This window comes from Eumetopias jubatus, unplaced genomic scaffold (genome assembly GCF_037043125.1).
Source record: "Eumetopias jubatus isolate StellerSeaLion01/CBP00866 unplaced genomic scaffold, mEumJub1_p1.0 scaffold_4, whole genome shotgun sequence".
Classification (NCBI taxonomy): Eukaryota; Metazoa; Chordata; class Mammalia; order Carnivora; family Otariidae; genus Eumetopias; species Eumetopias jubatus.
The window spans coordinates 79,421,413-79,441,455 of record NW_028274810.1 but is presented as its reverse complement, the minus strand read 5'-3'; the positions used below and the strand labels follow the sequence as shown (position 1 = coordinate 79,441,455).

General features: G+C 50.1%; 2 protein-coding genes across 2 annotated transcripts; both read left to right on the top strand.

The window, feature by feature from the left end:
• Nucleotides 1–10,273: 10,273 nt before the first annotated feature.
• Nucleotides 10,274–13,482, top strand: TEKT2 (tektin 2). Its single transcript, XM_028113991.1, has 9 exons — nt 10,274–10,479; nt 10,561–10,686; nt 10,883–11,088; nt 11,992–12,135; nt 12,217–12,331; nt 12,487–12,594; nt 12,723–12,866; nt 13,023–13,102; nt 13,269–13,482. Exons 1-9 carry the CDS (start codon nt 10,324–10,326, stop codon nt 13,480–13,482), a joined length of 1,293 nt encoding a protein of 430 aa, XP_027969792.1. The 5' UTR covers nt 10,274–10,323.
• Nucleotides 13,483–14,292: 810 nt separating this feature from the next.
• On the top strand, nt 14,293–19,818 carry ADPRS (ADP-ribosylserine hydrolase). Its single transcript, XM_028114049.2, has 6 exons — nt 14,293–14,536; nt 17,111–17,207; nt 17,455–17,662; nt 17,765–17,949; nt 18,290–18,390; nt 19,005–19,818. The coding sequence occupies exons 1-6, from the start codon at nt 14,293–14,295 to the stop codon at nt 19,295–19,297; spliced, it is 1,128 nt and encodes a 375-aa protein (XP_027969850.2). The 3' UTR covers nt 19,298–19,818.
• Nucleotides 19,819–20,043: the final 225 nt, after the last annotated feature.

Sequence of the window (20,043 nt, the reverse complement as noted above, 5' to 3'; positions counted from 1 at the left end):
TCTATGAAAGTATCTTCTCAATGACCATGGATCATTTTGTCAAACAGGTATAAGAGAAACTTAGGCCTTATCCTGGTATGATGTGCACTTCCAAACGTATCCTGTTTGTTTCTCCCCTGCCAGATACCCAGGCTGAATTCTTCTTTATAATAATCCTGGGCAAAAGTGTCACTTCAAAAACCAAACTTCTTGTAGTGGTGCTATGGCAGCTGCGATTGTATTTTGAATTAGATTAATACGGTAAAAACATCAGATAATCAGAAATTAACTTCGCCTTTGCCTTCAGGCATTTTTGCTACATGTTGGCATCAGAGGCTGGTGGTGTACAACCAGGTAGTCATCGCTTTGTTGTCAGATTTTTGGTACCTCTTTTTGGAGTAGGGGCTTCGTTTTTAAGAAGGAAAGTGTGATTATCTCATTCATCACTCTGCAGAGTTGAACCTTGCTTTCCAATCACCGTGTATCTGTAAAAGTTAAAATACGGTAAAGGTTTTCCTCCTTCATTTTAATTCAGTTCTGAGCATCTGCAGGTGATATTAGGCAGCCTATGATTGGTGTCTGACCCAGTTACCTTTACAGATCGTTGGTAGAACCTTCACATTTTGACAGGCTTACCCATGTTTCTGGAGGGAAGGGGTTCCTGTTTCTAGGAAGTGACAAAGGGTACATCACGACAGGTTGTGTAAGCAATTCCTTTTTTGCAACAGACAAGCCTGGTTTTTTGTTTTTCATTTGTTTAGAAAAAAAGGATGCATTTTAGGTACACAGGGTATGGATGCATTTAACGCTTACTTTTAATCAATAGATATTGACCTCTCCTTGTTGCAGCCGTTGGGCTTTTCCCAGCTCATCGCTAACATGGGCGGTATCTGTCTTCGTTTTATAAGGTAATGAGAATTACAGGTACGGAAAGTGAAAAGTTGGGTAGATTCAGGCTTAGAAAATGAACAAAAAGTCCACCTTGCTGAGTGAGATAGCTAAGAACATCGATACATCAGGAATATTTTTAATGAAGCAATTTTTGCCATAATGTGTCACTTTAATGTCTCTCTTCAGTTATGGACCCATAAAAGTATTACTGTATCTTGTGAGTAAAGATCATTCTTGTGGACTAGTATATGGATGCATTCATAGACTGTGGGAAGCAGTGGGGTGTGTGTGTGTGTGTGTGTGTGTGTGTAAATATTCTTTGTTTATAACACTGTATTACATAAATTTATATAGAAAAAAATGTGTTTCTTTCGTGTTTTGGGGACTAAAATTGTAATATAACCATTCCAGTGTAATCTGGCAACTCACTCTAGAGAACATTTATATTACACACAAATGCACACCCTTAAAGCATTGCTAACTGCTCCCACTTTAGATAATTGCTGCTTTTTTTAAACCCTAAGTAATGGAGGAGGAAATAGCACTCTTTTTAAAGGGGCTTTTCTGAAAAGTAAAATGTAAATATAGGACATGGGAGGGTGGGACCACCTGCAGATGTCCTGCAGATGGACAAATAGCCTTTTAAATTTTACTTTTTAACCATCTTGACCGTGTGTGCCTATTTGTATTGCAGATGTGAACTATTTTTGGGGGTTGATATCAGTATGTTTTAAAACTGAATTATTACATAAAATCGGAGTAACCTCTTTCTCCATCCTCCTTTTCCACACTAACTATTCTTGCCAAATATTTCTGCTGAAACCAAGGTTCAGCAAGGTAAAATGATGGACTCTCAGACCTCCTTCCTCATCTTTCCCATCCGGTCTTACACCTGGTCTGGCCTTATATTTTTTGTTGGCTTTTCATAAGTAAAAACAATTTACTGTAGTAATATAAAGACTGCAGAATTTCAAAATGTTTATAAACCTTTCTTTGTTATTAATGTTTGGTTACACAGTAACATCAGTTAAAACAGTGGAGTCTGAGTTTGTAATATGCTGTATGACCAGATAAGATCTTGAATGATATGAAACTTGACTGCCACATTTTAAGAGGAAAGTGGAGGTGGGAGCAAACTATTATATATATGTAATCAGTGTATAATTAGAAACACTAAATGCCGAATTCTATCACTGTGTACTTGGGGGCCAGGCTTTGGATTTGGTTGTCATTTTAATTCCTTGAAGACTACATGTAATTATGATGAGCAGAAGGCAAATAAAGTTTTTAAACAAAAGTGCTTTTTTTCGGTAATTAAGGTTTGGTAGCAAATTTTCTACTTTCAGTTAAGTTTCCTTCCCCAAGAAATTACTACAAAATACTTAGGGTTGAGATTGAGAAGCTTGGAGAAGATGCTTTTTAAGCAGTTCAGTCACTTATACTTTATGTTAAAGAAATTGTCATAATTCTTCCTGAGCCAAACTGTCACTAGAATGTCCTGTGACAGAACCAGTCCTCCTTTTTCTGCCATTCTGCATATTGGAAGGGTTCTGTGTTGTATTTGTTTTTAATCCTCGATTTAAAATAATAATAATAATGGTTTTCGTGTTGCTTAGCTTCCGTTTGAAGTGTAAATTTCACTAATAATTGCAATAAAAAGAAAAGCTTTGCTCCAATCTTTGTATTGTATGGTCTTCATTACAGCTCTCCGTCTTAGGTACAGGAGTCAGTGTGTGCAGTGAAAGGATCGCGACTTAAGAGTTGTGAAGTCCGGGCTTCAAACCCTGTTTGCATGATACTCTGGACAAGTTCCTTGATGCTTCTAAGCCTCAGTTTCCTCCATTAAAAGAAGATAATAGTAAGGCTGTTGGGACATTAAATGAGATAATCCCTTTGAGGATGTGCTCCTTCCCTGGGGGGGTAGCTCACCACTTGGAAGAAGTCCAGCTTACTCAGTGGTTAGAGCGTGCAACTCTTGATCTCCGGGTCATGAGTTCGAGCCCTACATTGGGCGCAGAGCTTTAAAGAAAAAAGAAGAAAAAAACTTGTCCCTTCATAATTTCCACTAAGCGTATTTATGTCTTCCAGAACATCCCTTCCTACTAACATGTATTCCCCACACGGTCTTCTCCCAGCTATATGTCCCCAGACTCTAAACCTAACAGGACAGATTCTGATCTTGTTACCAACGCTAACAAGAAGTAGCTTACTAACACATGCTGATGGGTGATGGTGGTTTTTTAACTATATGTGTCAGTTGATAAGTTTGACAATTGAAGAGAATCACCCTAATGTCAGTCTTTGCTGACTAACTACACTGGTATAGAAAAATTCCAAAAAATCAATAATTATACCCAAATGCATATAGTTAAATGGGGGAAGTATGTATAACAATGAGGCCATGCTCTGAAAAATCACAGAGGCTGTCATGTAACATAGGCAAGTGTGGAAAAGCAGCATGGTTATTGAGGCACACCTCAATCAGCCTACTGCTCTGATTGATTAGGAAAACATGAACTGGACAGAACAAATCCAATTATATTGGAGCTCAGCGGCTTGAAGCTTTCTTCATAGAAAAGGGTGCTCAGAGCACTACACTTAAGTGTGCAGAAATGAGGTGGCAGTCCAAAGTAAAAATCCAAGGTGGTTTTGCTTTTTTAGAAGGGGGTGGCCATCCGTCTTGAGCTTTAAGTTCTCGTGGTTTCCATGTTTCAGTTGTTCGGTCATTTGACAGATTCTTCTTGGCTGCTGAGCCTTTCATACCTAATTAATTAGGTTCATCTGTCAATGCCAGGAAAGGATGTGATCATTTTTACAATATTTGCTAAGATGTTTTTATCATAAAGGGGACTGAAAATCTTTAGTCTTATCTGTAGGAGGAAGATGATTGTTTTCCTATCTTCCATCACTTTCCTTACTTGTACAGTTTCTGCAGTTTATAAAATCTTTGCAATGCCTTTATACAGCAGCACTTCTCTCAGATTTGTCTCTACTAAAATATTTTCTGGTAAGAATAATGTTTGGGTTCAAAATGTGTTTATAATTATAAACAAAACAGACACATTAGAGATTTAGGATTATGAAGCCTAATATGACATCTGATTCTCAGCTGAAACACAACCATTAACAGACTTTTTTGCTATGTGATTTAGAAATAACCTGAAAGTACTTGAAACTGCTAAATGTACAGTATTACTCTGTCTTTAATCTTGCTAAATGGAATTTTCACATTATCTTGCAAAAACCAATACCAAAAACAGAACATAGGAGTAGTTTTTGTTTTGGGGGGAGTTTTTTTGGTACCCCAGGTAGGACCATAGGAATAGTTTTGATGCTGCCCCAGACAGGATTTCAGTAACCACTGTCATTCAGACAGACATAATTCAAAATGTGCTTTGTATTTTATGCAAATGTAACATTAAGGTTGCTTAACCATCTTTATATATTATGTGAGTTTAATATTTCTAATTTATTTTTGTGCTTTCATAGATTTTAGATTATAAAAGTTTAGATTATAAAAGGTTATAAAAGGGTGGTATCCCTTTGAATAGTGTTTCTTAAAATCTGGTAAGAGGTGCTAATCTAAACCTTTAATACAAAAGTATGACTAGTGTCTACGTTAAGGCCCTTTAGATATTAATTTGAAAATCTTCATAAAAGTATAACATTTTACTTTGAATATGGCAAGCCACTTTCCATTCATTTTAACTGAGATTTTTCTTTCTTATGTAAGAAGGGTGGGCTCTGGAGATAAGAAGAGAAAACCAAGTGGGGAAATAAAAGTTGTTTCAACCTCCAGGGCAAGTGTAATGGGAGCCGCAGCCTTTTTTGACTACCATGCTGTGCCTAACAAATGATCCTCACCTAAGACTGCACCCTGGCGATCTCAAGACAGGTGCAAGACCAGCTGAAAATAAACTGGGAAAAAGCCTAGAGTCAAGCAGTTCCCTTTGGAGTAATGTAAAAGCAAAGAAAAAAAAAAATACCTAAAGTGAGAGAGGTCAAGTATTTCCACCCACTCTGTGTTTTTAAAAAAAAAAAAAAAGGTAGGGGCGCCTGGCTGGCTCGTCTGTAGAGCATGCAACTCTTGATTCAAGCCCCGCGTTGGGCATAGAGCTTACATTAAAAATAATAACAATAATAATAATTTACTCTGGGACAATGATACCCAACTCTGCTGGCAAACAACTCTTGTATAAAACCTCAAGAACTTCCACCAGACTTTGGAGGAGGGTAGTTACTTAACTATACATAGCCAAAGCCAGTCCCAATTTAAAGCAAAACTCTTAATGTGACACCAAGTTGTTGCTTGAAAAACATTTTCACAAGCACAGTTGTCACATGTCTAAAACAGTAGTTTCCAGAGGGAAGGCCAGAATTTGATTCACTAGCAAACCTCAACTTCAGTCTTCGCTGTCATCTGCCAGGCATGTTAGTGAGCTGTTTAGGACTTAACTTTGATTATCGACGTAAGACAAAAAAGAAGATAGTGGGAAAAAAAAGTCTTTGAATTTGTACTTTGTTTTTCCGCTTAAGAGGGAAGACAGGCTGAAATAGAACAGCTTTTAAGATGTTCAGTTTAGTATTTCTGCATATTGGAAACTGATATTTTCGCATGCTACTAAATAGAAAAAGATGAACGAAATTATCATTCATCCTGTGAATCATCTTTACACCCATTTTCCTGTTAGATTTAAATCAAATAGAAAACAACCTCAAGTCAACACCAAAATGGGAACTGCTATTTTGTTAGAGATTAGCCACTTGAAAGAAAAAATAGGAAAGATAATTTATGTGAAGTGTCTCCAGAGAAAAGGAAGTTAACAATCATGGAGAAATTATTGTCTGGTAATCAGTTAGTTTATAAAGTCTACAACGATCAAGCAGCAAAATAGCACACCTCATTAGGAAAGACTTGAGCAAGAGTACTAAGTCATACTGTATTTACCTCTGGGCATTGGAAGTGCATTCTACAGAAGGATACTTCGGCTTCAGAAGACAACACACAAAGTTGGCTGTGCAAGATACACCTCCAGGAGAGGCAATATAGTTATCTTCAGTAGCTAGATGTGGGGGTACCTTATCAAGGTATTATTTTTCATATTAGAATAAGATCATAATGATGTAATGTATGGTGATTAACATAACAATAAAAATTATTAAAAATTTAAAAAAAAGAATAAGATCAGCTGACCAACTAGCAATTAAAATCCTTTTAAACATTGTTCTGGTTGGATAGAAGTCGTACCTCTCTGAGGATCTGAATCATTGAAATTCACTAAATTCGGTAATCTCTGACACTTACTGGGAGGAGAAAATTGAGAACAGAGAAGATACATATTATCATACTTCACAGATTTTGAGAGAAAATGGCTTGTTGCCAAAGCACTCCATGTCTCCTGTGGCTAAATCTCAATCACTTAAAAAAGTTATGAGTTCACATTCTTCTCTTTCATGGTTTTTTTTTTTTCACATTTTAAAAAATGTCTTGCTTCATTATCTATATCTCTAGGATCCTTTAAAACCCATGAGAATGCGGAGTGGATACTTAGGTTCTTTAACTCTGAAGAAAAAGAGCAGCCAACTGAAGAATACAACTAGACACGTGCCAGTCGAGGTCATTATCTTCCTCTCTATAATGTTCAAACAAGATGTGGCTGCTTTATCTATGAGCACCCTTCCCAGGATAATGCACACAATAAACAGAGAAATGATGTATATTTCTACCACATACTGAGAGTAACCCACTGCATGGATATAATGTATGTGTCCTGTTCGAGGATCCCTTTGAGCATATGGGGCTCTTTTTATACAAGTCCACATTTGACCAGATGTCATCACAATCACAAAACACAGAGCTAAAGCTGCCCACAAGTTTTTGTTAAAAATAAATTTCCTATTCCATTTCCATAAATACACAAGTACACCAATAAGAGCCAAAAATATCCCCAGCTTGAAGGGGTCGTGATAATCTGTAGGCTGTCCGAGGCTGAGGTTGGTCTCCTCTCAGTTCCCGCAGCTACCCATTCAGCCACATGCTCAGCTGTGATACCCCCTCCTCCAGATGGTAAACGTCATCTGACATAAATTTCCTCTTAGCAGAAAAGTGGGGGACACTTGGAACTGACATCAACTGGTGTATCTGAAAGGCCTCGGGGCTTTCGTCATAATCCATCATCACAAAAAATACCTTGTTGAATGCACTGGAGTGCTGTCAGGAATTTGTCAAGATCTGAAATTCTTCAGCAGCACCTTTGCATATTTTTTAAAGATTTTATTTATTTATTTGAGAGAGAGAGGGAAAGCACAGAGGCAAAGTGAGAGGGAGAAGCAGACTCCCCGCTGAGCAGAAAGGCCAACATGAGACTCCATCCCAGGACCCTGAGATCATGACCCTAGTCAAAGGCAGACACTTAACTGACTGAGCCACCCAGGCATCCTAGCACTATTGCGATTATACACGATCTAAACTTCTGTAGAGTGGTAAACATCACAATAATAGTTTCTTGGTGTTTCTAGTACAAAATGATAGAACATGGCATCACTCGTTCTTATCACTCTGTTTTTCTCGGTCCAATCCATCAGCTGCCTGACCTTTTCTGCTAATATCTTCTTCCCTCAGCCAGGATGTGTAGGAACATCATGAGTCATGAACACCAAGCCCACCATCATAGCCACAGATATATGCCAAAGCCACCACCATTCTGCCACATTTATTTACTTCTCTGTTATAAAATGTTTCAAAACATAAACTAAAATTTCTTCATTTCTTCCAGCAATTCATTTGTCCAAAAACTTTTTTTAGTCTTCCTTAATCCTAGTAAAAGAACATCACAAAGTCCCACGCATGTCTGCTTTGTGAGCCATGTACTAGAGTTTAGAAAATATTCTTTTAAGAAAAGGATTTTATTTATTAATTTGAGAGAGAGAGACAGAGAGAGCACAAGCAGGGGGGAGAGGCAGAGGGAGGGGGAGAGGCAGAGGGAGAGGGAGAAGCAGACTCCTGCTGAGCTGGGTGCCTAATGTGGGACTCCATCTCTGGAACTGGAGATCATGACCTGAGCTGCAGGCAGATGCTTAACCATCTGAGCCACCCCGGCGCCCCTAGAAAATATTCTGAGGGGAAAAAAAAACATCAGTGGTCAGGAAGTTTGGGAAATGTCCTAGCCTCAGTCTTTCTGGAGTGCTTCAGACTCAGATTTCTAACTGCCTGCTGGGCAGCACCTGGATCCACCACAAGCACCTCAAACTTCTTAAAATCTGTTATCTTGCCCTTGCCTACCAAGCCCCTTGGTTGTCCTTCCTCTATGGAGGATCACACCATCCCACCAATCACTGGGATGTTAAAGCTGAGGACTCTTCTGGAACTCCTTTCCATCCTCTATCAAACCTGCACTTGGCCTCTGGGACAGACTGCCTGGGTTTGAATCCAGGCTTTACCACTTAGTCATGTGACCCTGGGCACGTTCGTCACTTCTCTCGCAGGTAAGACCTACACAGTAATAGCACCCACCTCCTACCATCAGCACAGTCCTCAGAAGAGGACCCGGCCAGCCTGCGGGGAGAGCGTTCCTCTCGGTTTCCAGAGCCACCACTAGAGGCAGTGTGGAGTCCTAACAGAGAAAAAGTGGGACCTGAGTTTCCATCCCCGCCTTTCTGCAGAGCCAGTCTTTACTTGGCTGCGAAAACCGAGATAGTGCCTACCTCTCCTATTAGTTATGAACATTAAATGTTAACATCTCCCAAGGCCTAGAATAGTACTGGTATGGTTGAATTATTTTTCCTCCTCTTAAAAAAAATGGTTGGGGGCGCCTGGGTGGCTCAGTCGGTTAAGCCCGATTTCGGCTCAGGTCACGATTTCAGGTTATGAGATCCATCGGGCATCCGGCTCCGGCTCAGCGCTTAGACTGCTTCTCTCCCTCTCCCTCTTCCCCTCCCCAATCGCACTGCTCTCTCTCTAAAATAAAAAAAACTTTTAAAACAATGCTTGGATTTTGTAATGTATATAATTGTCGAATCACTATATAATACACCTGAAACTAATAGAACTCTGTATGTTAACCATAGTGGAATAAAAAAAAAAAAAACTTAAGGGGAAAAAAAAAGGCTGGATTTTGAGCTTTGCTTCTAACACCCCAGTTACCTCGCCCGGGGATGCGGCCTCTCCAAAAACAAGCATCATTCCTTCTGTGCCATCAAGCAGATGGATGCAAATGTTGGGCAAGACAGGACCAAAGGAATGTGTTCAATAATGTTAAATACATATACATTTCTGGAAGGATATCTGCTGAGGAGTGAGACTGAGCGGGAGATTACTTTTTCTATGTGCTGTGCTTTTTTTTTTTTTTACCTTGTCGATGCATAACTTATAGCAAAATACAAATGTTTAACGTGTACATGAAGTGAACGCGATATCCCGATGCCCTCCTCCTCTGGCCCCCTACGGGCGCCCCAGCCCTGCGGCCCCCGCTGCCTTCCTACCCCTCGGGCCTCCGGGCCCCGCCGCCGCGCCGCCGCGCCTGCCAAACCAAACACCAGCGGAGGTAACGCGCGGGCGGAGCGCCGGTGCCTAGCAACCTGGGGCGCCGAACAGAGGAGCCGGGGACGCAGGGCGGAAGTGCGAGCCGGGCTGGAGGTGAGAGGCAGAGAAGAGTGGGGCGGTGGGGGCTCTCACCCAGGCCGAGCTCCCTCCATCACCCCTTCCTCCTCCTTCCTCGGCGCCTGCGCGGGGGTATTAATTCAAACCAAAGATGATTTTCCTGCGGAGGGGAGAGGAGGGCTGGGCTGGGACCTAGACGTACCCCAGCTCTTCCCAGTGGGGACCCTCACACACCCGCCCTCCTTCCTCCCACAGAGGGCGGGACGACCAAATGGGCAGGGAGCCAGCCGCCCCCCAACTCTCTGGTGCCAACCCGTGTCCCCTCAGAGCTAGCTCGTTCTCTTCCTGGATGGAGAACAGGGCTCCTTCTCTTAGATCCCCAGGGTCCTGGCCCAAAGCTGGGGCGAACAAAGGAAAGAAGGTTCTACAAGACTTGGTTGCCTGGAAGCAGGGGTGGAAACTGCATTAAGGACTATTTTTCCTGCTAGCCACCCCCCCTCGACCAGCCCCACCAAGGGCTTGGCACCACACACACAAACACCCCAGTGGACTCCATGGTTCCCTTTCACCTGTTCTGGAACCTGCAGGGTCCAGGAGTTTGTGTCTGTGGATGAATGGGTGGGAGGAAACTTAGTGGATGCCTCCCACAAAGCTGAGTAAAGCCAGGGCTGTTCCCAAGCCGGCTTCCTGCAGGAAGGGGCTTGAAGCAAAATGGACAGGAGCATGTTCTTTGGAGGGGGGCTTTTGATCTAGGACAGCATTTCCTGAGTGGTCTCCTGCCTTGTTTTCCCTCTCCAGAGGAGGTGGGTGATTGGAACAGGCCTAGGGTGTTCTGACCCTTCAACCCCTGCGCCATGGCCAAACTGAGCATCAAGCCCAGTCAACGCTTCCGGTTGCCAGACTGGCACACCAACAGCTACCTGCTGTCCACCAATGCCAAGCGGCAGCGAGATGCTTCGCACCAGATCCGCCAGGAAGCCCGGGTCCTCCGCAACGAGACCAACAACCAGGTTGGAGCCCGGAGCCTCACTGGGTGGGCAGAGGAAGAGCCCCGACCCCACACCCTCTTTATCTGGCTTTGTCTCTTCCAGACCATTTGGGATGAACATGACAATAGGACTCGACTGGCAGAGAGGATTGATACTGTGAACCGTTGGAAGGAGATGCTGGACAAGTGTCTGACAGATTTAGATGCTGAGATCGATGCCCTGACCCAGGCAGGGAGCCAGGGCAGGGCGCCAGTAGACTCTGCAGCCAGGACCTCCCCCCCCCATTTCAGGGTCAGCGCACCCTTGATGGGGGTACTGGGTGGCATGTCCACCTGAGTCACTCACTGCCCCGCCGCTAAAGTGGGGATGAGAGCTGCTTCCCAGCGGATGGCCCCACTAGTGTCCCATTCCCTCTCTTTTCTAGATGAAGGAGTCGGCAGAGCAAAACCTGCAGGCCAAGAACCTGCCTCTGGATGTAGCAATCGAGTGCCTGACCTTGAGGGACAGTAGGCGCGACATTGATGTGGTGAAGGATCCTGTGGAGGAAGAGCTACACAAAGAGGTGGAGGTCATTGATGCCACCAAGAAGGCCTTGCAACAAAAGATTAGCCAGGCCTTTGAGAAGCTTTGGTAAGGGAGATCTAGCATTCCCATGTTCACCTGCACTTGAAGCCTGCATGTCTTTTTTTTTTTTTTTAAGATATTTATTTATTTGAAAGAGAGAGAGGGAGAGAGAGAGCACAGAGGGAGGGGGAGAAGCAGGCTTCCCGCAGAGCGGGGAGCCCGATGCGGGGCTCGAACCCAGCACCCTGGGATCAATCATGACCTGAGGCTGAAGACAGACGCTTAACCGACTGAGCCACCCAGGCACCCTTATTTTTTTTTTAAAGATTTTTAAATCTATTTATTTGAGAGAGAGAGAGAGAGGAGGGGGAGGAGCATAGGGAGAGGGAAAAGCAGACTCTGTGCTGAGCGCAGAGCCTGATACGGGGCTCGATCCCACAACCCTGAGATCACGACCTGAACTGAAATCGAGAGTCGGACTCTTAGCCGACAGAGCCACCCAGGGGTCCCAAGGCTGCATGTCTTACACATGTGAAATGTGTTGTGGGTACCGAGCAGCTGGCTCTCAGGCTGCCTTCTGACCCTGCGGGTGCCCACCGCAGAAACAACTAATTGACTGTAGCTCTTTGCCCACCGCCTGGACACGGTCTCAAAACACTTCCCACCACCCTGCTTTAGGCAGCCATTATCAGTTGATTGGAAGCACGAGACATGAAGCCCATTTGCCACCACCCCGGAGTACCTTCTCGCAAGTGTGTTATGTGTGAGCCTCAGTGAGTTTAGCTACATCCAGGTGCCCGCATGGGCACATGTAAGCAGGCAGGGGCCCCCATTTTGTCTGTAGGGTGCTCCTCCAGCTCTGCCGGCCTTTGTCTCTGCTGCTGCAGCAGCTCCACGGTCACCCCAGCTGGCCCAGCCCTCAGCATCCCTTCCGGACCACGATCCTGATCAAGTCTGTTCCCTCCCCAGCCTCCTGCAGGAGGTCCGACAGCAGCTCAGCTCTGACCATCGGGACAAAATGGAGACACTGGACATCGACAGAGGCTGCCTCTCTCTCAACCTCAAGTCCCCAAACATCTCTCTGAAGGCTAATCCCATGCGTGTCCCCAGCGGGTAAGAAGTGTTTCACTCAGTTTCTCCTCCCCACCTCACAGCCCACACTCTTCTGAGCCTGGTGTTTCCTGCCCCTCACAGCTCCTCCACCCTCCAGCAGTGGGACGACTTCAGCCAGTTCAACAAGAACCTGGCAGAGGCTGAGATGAAAGCCGCGGTAGAGCTGAGGGAGGCCATCGCCCTAACTATTGCCGAGGTGACTGACCCCTCCCACACCCTGCTCTTCCACGGCCAGCTGGTGGCCCAAGGGTTCCCTGTTGGCCATGTAGCATCGCCCCCCCCAACTTGAGCAATTTCCTCAGATGGCCACGAGCTTATGCCTCCCCTTGCCCTGCCTCCCCTGTCCTTCAGACCAACAATGAGCTCGAAGCCCAGAGGGTGGCCACAGACTTTGCCTTCAGGAAGCGGCTGCGGGAGATGGAGAAAGTGTACAGTGAGCTCAGGTGGCAGGAGAAGAATGTGAGCCTTCTCTGCTTAGTCCCTGGGGCCCGGGGTTCCTCCTGTGGGATGAGAGCCCCCAGAAAGCCCTGGACTGGGTGCACCACGGTGGGTTCAGCTGGTGGAGACCAGTTACTCTGTCCCTGCAGACCTTGGAGGAGATCGCTGAGCTGCAGGAGGACATCCGGCACCTGCGGGAGGACCTGCACAGAAAGTTACAGAACCTGAAGCTATGTCATACCCGGCTAGAGTCCAGAACTTACCGGCCCAATGTGGAACTGTGCCGGGACCAGGTGCAAGGGTACCCCTGTGGGGCACGGGCCCCCCACTAAGGCTTCCTCGGGATCACGCCCCGGCACATATTCCTGGCGGAGCCGGGGTGCTGATGTAGGGCAGTATCCAAGCCCATAGGCTGACCTGGGCCTCCCAACCCACCCTTCTGCCTCTAGGCACAGTATGGCCTCACTGACGAGGTTCACCAATTAGAGGCAACCATCGATGCCCTGAAGCAGAAGCTGGCCCAGGCACAGTACGTTTGGGGAGTGGGCAGGAGGCGTCGGGAGACACCTGCCACCCATGGGGCCTTTTGCTGCCTGCTGGCTTCTCTGATGTCTTCCTAACTGAAGGCCAGCGAGCTCAGCCCTGACCTCCCAGCGTCGGGCAGGGGTGACGGGTTGTTCGTGCCTCCTCCCCAGGGATGCTCTGGATGCTCTCCACAAGCACCTGGCCCGGCTGCAGGCTGACATTGACTGCAAGGCCAACTCCATGCTGTTGGACACCAAGTGCATGGACACCCGCAGGAAGCTGACTGTACCTGCGGAGAAGTTTGTACCCCAGGTGGACACCTTCACCCGCACCACAAACCGCACCCTGAGTCCACTCAAAAGCTGCCAGCTGCAGCTGGCCTAGTCTTGGGGGGCTGAGGGATGAGGGAAAGGTCAGATGGGAGATGGAAGAGGGTGGGGGGTAGAGAAAATGAATCTAATAAACGTGGTTCTCAGTCCAAATGGCTTTCTGCTCTTCCTGCATATAGCCAGCAGGGAGTGACAGGGCTCTTGGCCTTCCTGTGTATGGAGGAGCAAAGTTGGGGAACATCATCCCTCAAGCTCCATGTTCTAAATCTGATTCCTTCCCTCCTCCCTCCTCAGGGAACCCCTCTGGGCTAGGCCAGCATCCGCCCAGCTCTAGCTGCGTGACCGCTCACCAGCTCCGCCCCAGCTGGACCCTTGCCTGCCCTCTTGATGCCTAGGGGAGGCCCGGGGGAAGCAGACGCGGCTAGGATCACAGTGGGAGGGCTTGGGGGTGGGGGCCCAGGCCTGAGGGAGCCAAGGGCTGGGGCAGCCATGGGAGGGAGGGAGGGCAGAGGTTGCTGGGGCCCAGAGCAAGGCTTGCTAAATGCAGGCCACAGGGAGTGGGGTGTGGGGGGGAACGGAGACAGTGGCCTAAAGGGCAGGGCTGCCAGGGTCCAATGGTCTGGCTCGGGCCTCCTCTCACTTCGGGGACCCTTCAGTGGCCATCCCGCCCGTCTGTGAGCCGCTTACAGGTGGGGAGAATGGGGCTAAAAGCAGAGGCCTGGCCCAAGCCAGTGCTGCAGGACGCGGGAGCTGCGGCTCCGGGCCGCTGGGCGGCGCTGTGGGCGCAGAGAGGCAGCGCGCGTGGGGGGGGCGTTGTCGTGCGGCGCGCGCCGGCCGTACCGGAAGTGGCGACTGCTCCGCGCGGATGGCGGTGGCGGCGGCGGCGGCGGGGATGACGGCGGCGGCGGCGGGGATGACGGCGGCGGGCTGCGCGGGGGCTGGGGCGGCCCGCTCCCTCTCCCGCTTCCGAGGCTGCCTGGCCGGCGCGCTGCTCGGGGACTGCTTGGGCTCCTTCTATGAGGCGCACGACACCGTCACCCTGACGTCAGTCCTGCGTCACGTCCAGAGCCTGGAGCCGGACCCGGGCTCGCCGGGGAGCGCGCGGACAGGTGGGCGGGGCCGGGTGCACGTGGGGACGCGTTGGCCGGGGGGCCCCCGGGCGGGAGAGACAAGTCTCGGAGGTGAAGCTGCCCGGAGCTGCAGGGGCCGGGTCTGGAGGAGCCGCGGGCAGCTCGGACTCAGCGCGTCAGAGTCCAAGCCCCAGCTTCGCTCGTCTCGCCCGGAAACGTTCCCCGGCTGGGGGCCTGGCAAGCCCGTCCTTTCAGTCGTGCAAGCCGGCAACCTGGGCGTCATTCTCCAGCATTGCGCCTGGTCCACCGTGTGCACCGCCAGTCCATTCTCCACACAGCAGCTCTTCTCCAAACAGACGTGACGGGCCTCCCCCGCCGGAAGCTCTGCAGTGATTTTGCGTTACCCTCAGAATAGAACCAAATTCCTAAACGTGTCCTACCTGGCCGGCGCCTGAGTCCCCAGTTTCACCTTCTGCCACCCTTGGCCCTGTTTTCTGCGATCAGCTGCTCTCACACCAGCTTCCTCGAGCCCAGGCCTTTGTCGTGCTGTCCCTTATATACAAAGCCTGTCTCCTCCCCTTGCGCAGCCAGGTCCTCACCCACATCTCTGAGGTCAAGCGGCGGATGATTCTTGGAGAGCGTGTAGGATAGTAAGAAAAAGGGACCATCCTCAGAATCCTGGAGGAGCTAGAGTTGGAAACGTTTGATGGGAGTTGAAGCGGGGGTCAGGGCATCAGCAAAACCCAGGAGAATTTCAAGATGGTCACTGGTGTCATGCTACAGAGAGGTTAAGGAGAAGGAAATCTGGATTTCAAAAACCGTTTTCAGTAGAATGTTGAGACCTGGAAGTAAGATTTCAGTGGGTTTAGGCAGAAGTGGAGAAAGGAAATAGTATGGTTTGGTATGATAGGAAGGAGAGACAGGGGCCATGGTTGGGGCAAAGGCAAGGTGGAGGGGTGGGTTTTAATTTCATCTTTGTTTTGATGTTAAGATGAAGGAAAAACATTCTGGTGTTTTAGAACCTTTTGGATGCAAGTAGCAGAAAACTCAACTCATAATGGCCTAAGCAAAAAGAGAATGCATTGGCTGACATAACTGAGAAGTCCAGAGGTGGGTCTGGCTTCAGGTGGAGATGAATCTAGGAGTTCAAGCCACGTCATTAAGACCCAGCTCCGCTCCTTATTCAGATCCGCGTTCTGACAGGCTGACTTCACTCTCTCTGGCAGACCCTCCCCGTGGGGTGGTCCCAGCTGCTCCAAGAGAAGAAGAGTCTGTCTGCAGCGGCCCCAGCAGAAATCCCAGACTGCATCTCCTCGGCCTGGCTTGGCCATCTGTCCATCCCTGAACAAAGGAGTAGGGTGTGCTCTCTGAGGAGAGGCTAGTGGTGGTGTGAACCGTATGCCCCAGTCACATGGGCTGAGAATGATAGAGAAGTGGCTCCCTGGGGAAAAGCAGGATTCGGGGGCCAAACGAAGGGAGCATGGGTGCTACACCACACAGGGCGAGGTTGAGGGGAGAGGAAGGAAGAACAAATCCACCAGGGAGCTGGGCCGGGTGGACTGGAAGAGGGATTGACTTGGTCAAGAGGTGACAGGAGAGTGTGGCTGTGGGTAAGAGGCCTGTCGACCCCGCTTCCTAGTGAAGCCAGAATGGGAGCCCCCTAAGAATGAAGGGGAGAAAGTGGGGCAGGGGGCTTGCAGTACACAGAGAGGAGTGGGAGCGGGGTGGGGGCTCGCTTCCTTCTCTGTAGCCATCCCTTCCTTCAGGAAAACCAAGTCCTGCCAGTCCGTTGCTGGCTCACAGCCTACGTGGGACGTCTTCATATAACCGGCATTGCTTGTCAGAAGTGCCAGAGCAGTGGTCCCGGGCACCCAGAAGAAGGAGCGGGGCTTGGGGCGCCTGGGTGGCTCAGCTGTTAAACGTCTGCTTCGGCTCAGGTCACGGTCCCAGGGTCCTGGGATCGAGCCCCGCGTCAGGCTCCCTGCTCCGCGGGAAGCCTTCTTCTCCCTCTCCCACTCCCCCTGCTTGTGTTCCCCCTCTCGCTGTGTGTCTCTCTGTCAAATAAATAAAATCTTAAAAAAAAAAAAAACTGGGGCAGGTGGAGGGGTGTTGACCCAGGCCCCACGGTTGGTTCTGGGGGTGTGGAGGGGAGCAGTGGGATGTACCGGGGGAGGGGCTTTGAAGGCCAAGGCAGTGAATTTGGCCTAATCCTGAAAGCAGCAGACAGCGATTTTGAGCAGGAGAATGAGATGAGGAAAGGGATAGTCGCTTTTAGGAAGAATTTTCTGGCTGCACATACAAGCAGGGTTGGAGGGTGGTGCAGGAGAGCTACGGTCATGGCAGTCAGAAGGGGGCAGAAGATTTTCCTTCAGAAATCAGGAGGTCATCATAACTGACTCAGAATAAAGAATTACTGAAAATCCCCAGGCCTGGAGCCCAGGAAATTGGGCGGGAGAGAGGGAGGCTCGGTCAGTAGAGCATGTACCTCATTCTCAGGGTCATGAGTTCAAGCCCCACATTGGGTATAGAGCTTACTTAAAAAAAGGGGGGCGGATCTCCCACCTTCATGCCCTGCAGCACGATCTCACCCTCACCCCCACCCCGTCCCTGCAGAAGTGTTGTACTACACAGACGACACGGCCATGGCCAGGGCCCTGGTGCAGTCCCTGCTGGCCAAGGAGGCCTTCGACGAGGTGGACATGGCTCACAGGTGAGGGGGGGCGGTCCTGGGGGGAGGCGAAGCAGGTGGGCAGAGTAACTGTACTTCTTGACCAGAGCGATGATGTGGGTGGGTGCATGCTGGGCACCCCCTCAGCAGGGCGGAAGAGGCAGCACTGCTGGTACAGGCTCCCTAGGGCCCTGAGGCTGCTGCTTTTCCCGGAGCAGCCAGAGCTCTCCTCTCCTGGCCCCAGCACACATCTGTTCAGCCTTCATCCTGTCTCCCTTCACTCCCCTAGATTTGCTCAGGAGTACAAGAAAGAGCCTGACCGGGGTTACGGCGCTGGAGTGATCACTGTCTTCAAGAAGCTCCTGAGCCCCAAGTGCCGTGATGTCTTTGAGCCCGCCCGGGCCCAGTTTAACGGAAAAGGCTCCTACGGCAACGGGGGTGCCATGCGGGTGGCCGGCATCTCCCTGGCCTATAGCAATGTCCAGGATGTGCAGAAGGTAGTCCGGGTGGGCTGGCTGCTGGGTGTTTCCCTCCCTCCCTCGTCTCTGCAGCCCAGGTTCTGTGACAGCACGTCTTTGCTCCCACTGCCTCTGCCCTAGTTTGCCCGGCTCTCAGCCCAGCTGACACACGCCTCCTCCCTGGGTTACAACGGTGCCATCCTGCAGGCCCTGGCTGTGCACCTGGCTTTGCAGGGGGAGTCGTCGAGTGAACATTTCCTCGAACAACTCCTGGGCCACATGGAAGAGCTGGAGAGTGACGCCCAGTCCGTCTCAGATGCAAGGGAGTGAGTATGGGAAGGAGGCAGGCTGGAAGGGCATGTGTGGGTGTGCCTGCATTGTGGGGTCCTCTGGCATCGCCACAAGCTGAAACCTTTCTTTTTTAATTGCAGACTCTTAGGAGGGGTGGGAGGAGCCCCTTTGCCTTGACTCTACTTCGAGGCTCTTAGGGTACCAGAGAGTAAGATGAGCGGCTCACACCTAGCCCTCTCCTACTTCTTGTCAGGACACCAGTGCTGGGTGTCAGCCTGATCACCTCCCCGCCTCCCCCTCACACACCCCTTCCCCTGCCTCCCAGCTCCACCCTGTCGGATCTGACCTCCCTGAAATCTCGCCCCCGACCCACAGGTTGGGCATGGAGGAGCGTCCCTACTCCAGCCGACTGAAGAAGATTGGCGCTCTTCTAGAGCAGGACTCGGTGACCAGAGAGGAGGTGGTGTCCGAGCTAGGTAGGTAGACCCTCACACCCGTCATCCTCAGGGCGAGTCCTGGGCTTCAGGACGGAGGGGAGCCTGGAGGCACGCCTGCTGCCGCGTTTCTTGCCCGCAGCTGCAGTGATGGCGGAGCCCACACTGTGCGGTCCCTGGCAGGGTTGGGAACACAGCGCCGCCTTGCTGGGGTTACTCCAGGGCTCCCACACCGCTGGCCTCACAGCTCAATGTCCCCAGGAATGGCAGGTGGCCACTAGTTTTGACCATTCATGTTGGTAACTGGTGCTTGTTTATAGAGCACCTGTACTGTGTCTGGGCACCAAACAGGAAACTCTGCCTGGCTCATTTCACCCCCACACCAGCCCTGAGTGTCACTGCCTTTACTCCCTCTCTGCCCGAGGAGTCGAACCCCAGAAACCAGAATCTCGGCCGTGAGGGAACTTGCCTGGCCCCGTGCTAGCAGGACGGAGAGCCAGGATTTGAAGCTGGGTAGTCTAATTCTAGAGCCTGTGGTCTGAACCGCAGCCCAGCTTGAAGCTGAGAGTACTGACTTGGGGCGCGCGGCCGGAAGGAGCCTGGGGACACAGAGGGTGGGGGGAGTGTGGGGTCCCCATGTGCTGGCTTCCCGACAGGCAATGGCATTGCCGCCTTCGAATCTGTGCCCACCGCCATCTACTGCTTCCTGCGCTGCATGGAGCCGGACCCCGAGATCCCCTCTGCCTTCAACAGCCTCCAGAGGACTCTCATCTACTCCATCTCACTCGGGGGGGACACAGACACCATCGCCACCATGGCCGGGGCCATTGCCGGGGCCTACTACGGGATGGGCCAGGTGCCAGGGAGCTGGCAGCAGAGCTGCGAGGGCTATGAGGAGACGGACGTCCTGGCCCACAGCCTGCACCGTCTCTTCCAGAAGAGTCTGTGAGGGCTTCAGCGGCTGGGACTCCGCTGCGTCCAGCCGGCCCCACTACAGCTCGGATCGGAGACGCTGTGCTTCCTCGGGCCCTGGTCTCCGCCCCCGTCAGCCTGCGATGTGGGCTGGGGTCCTGGGGGAGGTGACTGGACGGCGAGGGGAAGGCTGGTGCCTCCCTGGCACTGGGGTTCCGGCTCACTGCGGAGCCTGGGGCCCCTCGGCTCCTTGGGCAGACAGGAGGGGTCAGGACAGGTTTTACTTGGGAAGGGTACCCGTGGCATTTCCCTGTCTTCTCCAAGACATGGGATGGGGGTGGGGGGTGTGGGAGAGATGACCGGCAGTGGCACCATTTCCTCTCGTCGAGATGCACCCAGTTTGCCAGAAAGCACGTCTTTGGGCAGAGCCCCTGGGTCCAGGAAACCAGCACTTGCATCTGGCTGATCTGGATGCACACCTGGCCCTTGGCTGTCACCGGGCTTGTTAACAGCTTCCAGCAAGAAGTCCCAGCAATAAACAGCTTTTGGTAAACCCCACCACTGGTGCCCATGTTTCTCCTCTGCCTGGAATGGAACGAATTTCTGCCCCCTCCCACCCCACCCCCCCGCACACCCCCTTGACCTTCTCAAGCCTTGCACCTCTTCATCCACTCTCCTAGAAGCCAGTAGCAAGGCTGCGGGGTTGTCGGGCAGATTCCTCCCATTCTTCCAGCTGGCTGTGCTGTTTGGCCAGGAAGGGCAGAGCGGGCATGGTTTGGTGCT

Coding starts and splice junctions, on each gene's coding strand:
- TEKT2 (XM_028113991.1), top strand. CDS start 10,324: ATGGCCAAACTGAGCATCAAGCCCAGTCAACGCTTCCGGTTGCCAGAC. Junction 10,480..10,560: donor GCAACGAGACCAACAACCAG/GTTGGAGCCCGG, acceptor TGTCTCTTCCAG/ACCATTTGGGATGAACATGA. Junction 11,089..11,991: donor CAGGCCTTTGAGAAGCTTTG/GTAAGGGAGATC, acceptor TTCCCTCCCCAG/CCTCCTGCAGGAGGTCCGAC.
- ADPRS (XM_028114049.2), top strand. CDS start 14,293: ATGGCGGTGGCGGCGGCGGCGGCGGGGATGACGGCGGCGGCGGCGGGG. Junction 14,537..17,110: donor GCCGGGGAGCGCGCGGACAG/GTGGGCGGGGCC, acceptor CCGTCCCTGCAG/AAGTGTTGTACTACACAGAC. Junction 17,950..18,289: donor TCCGTCTCAGATGCAAGGGA/GTGAGTATGGGA, acceptor CCCGACCCACAG/GTTGGGCATGGAGGAGCGTC.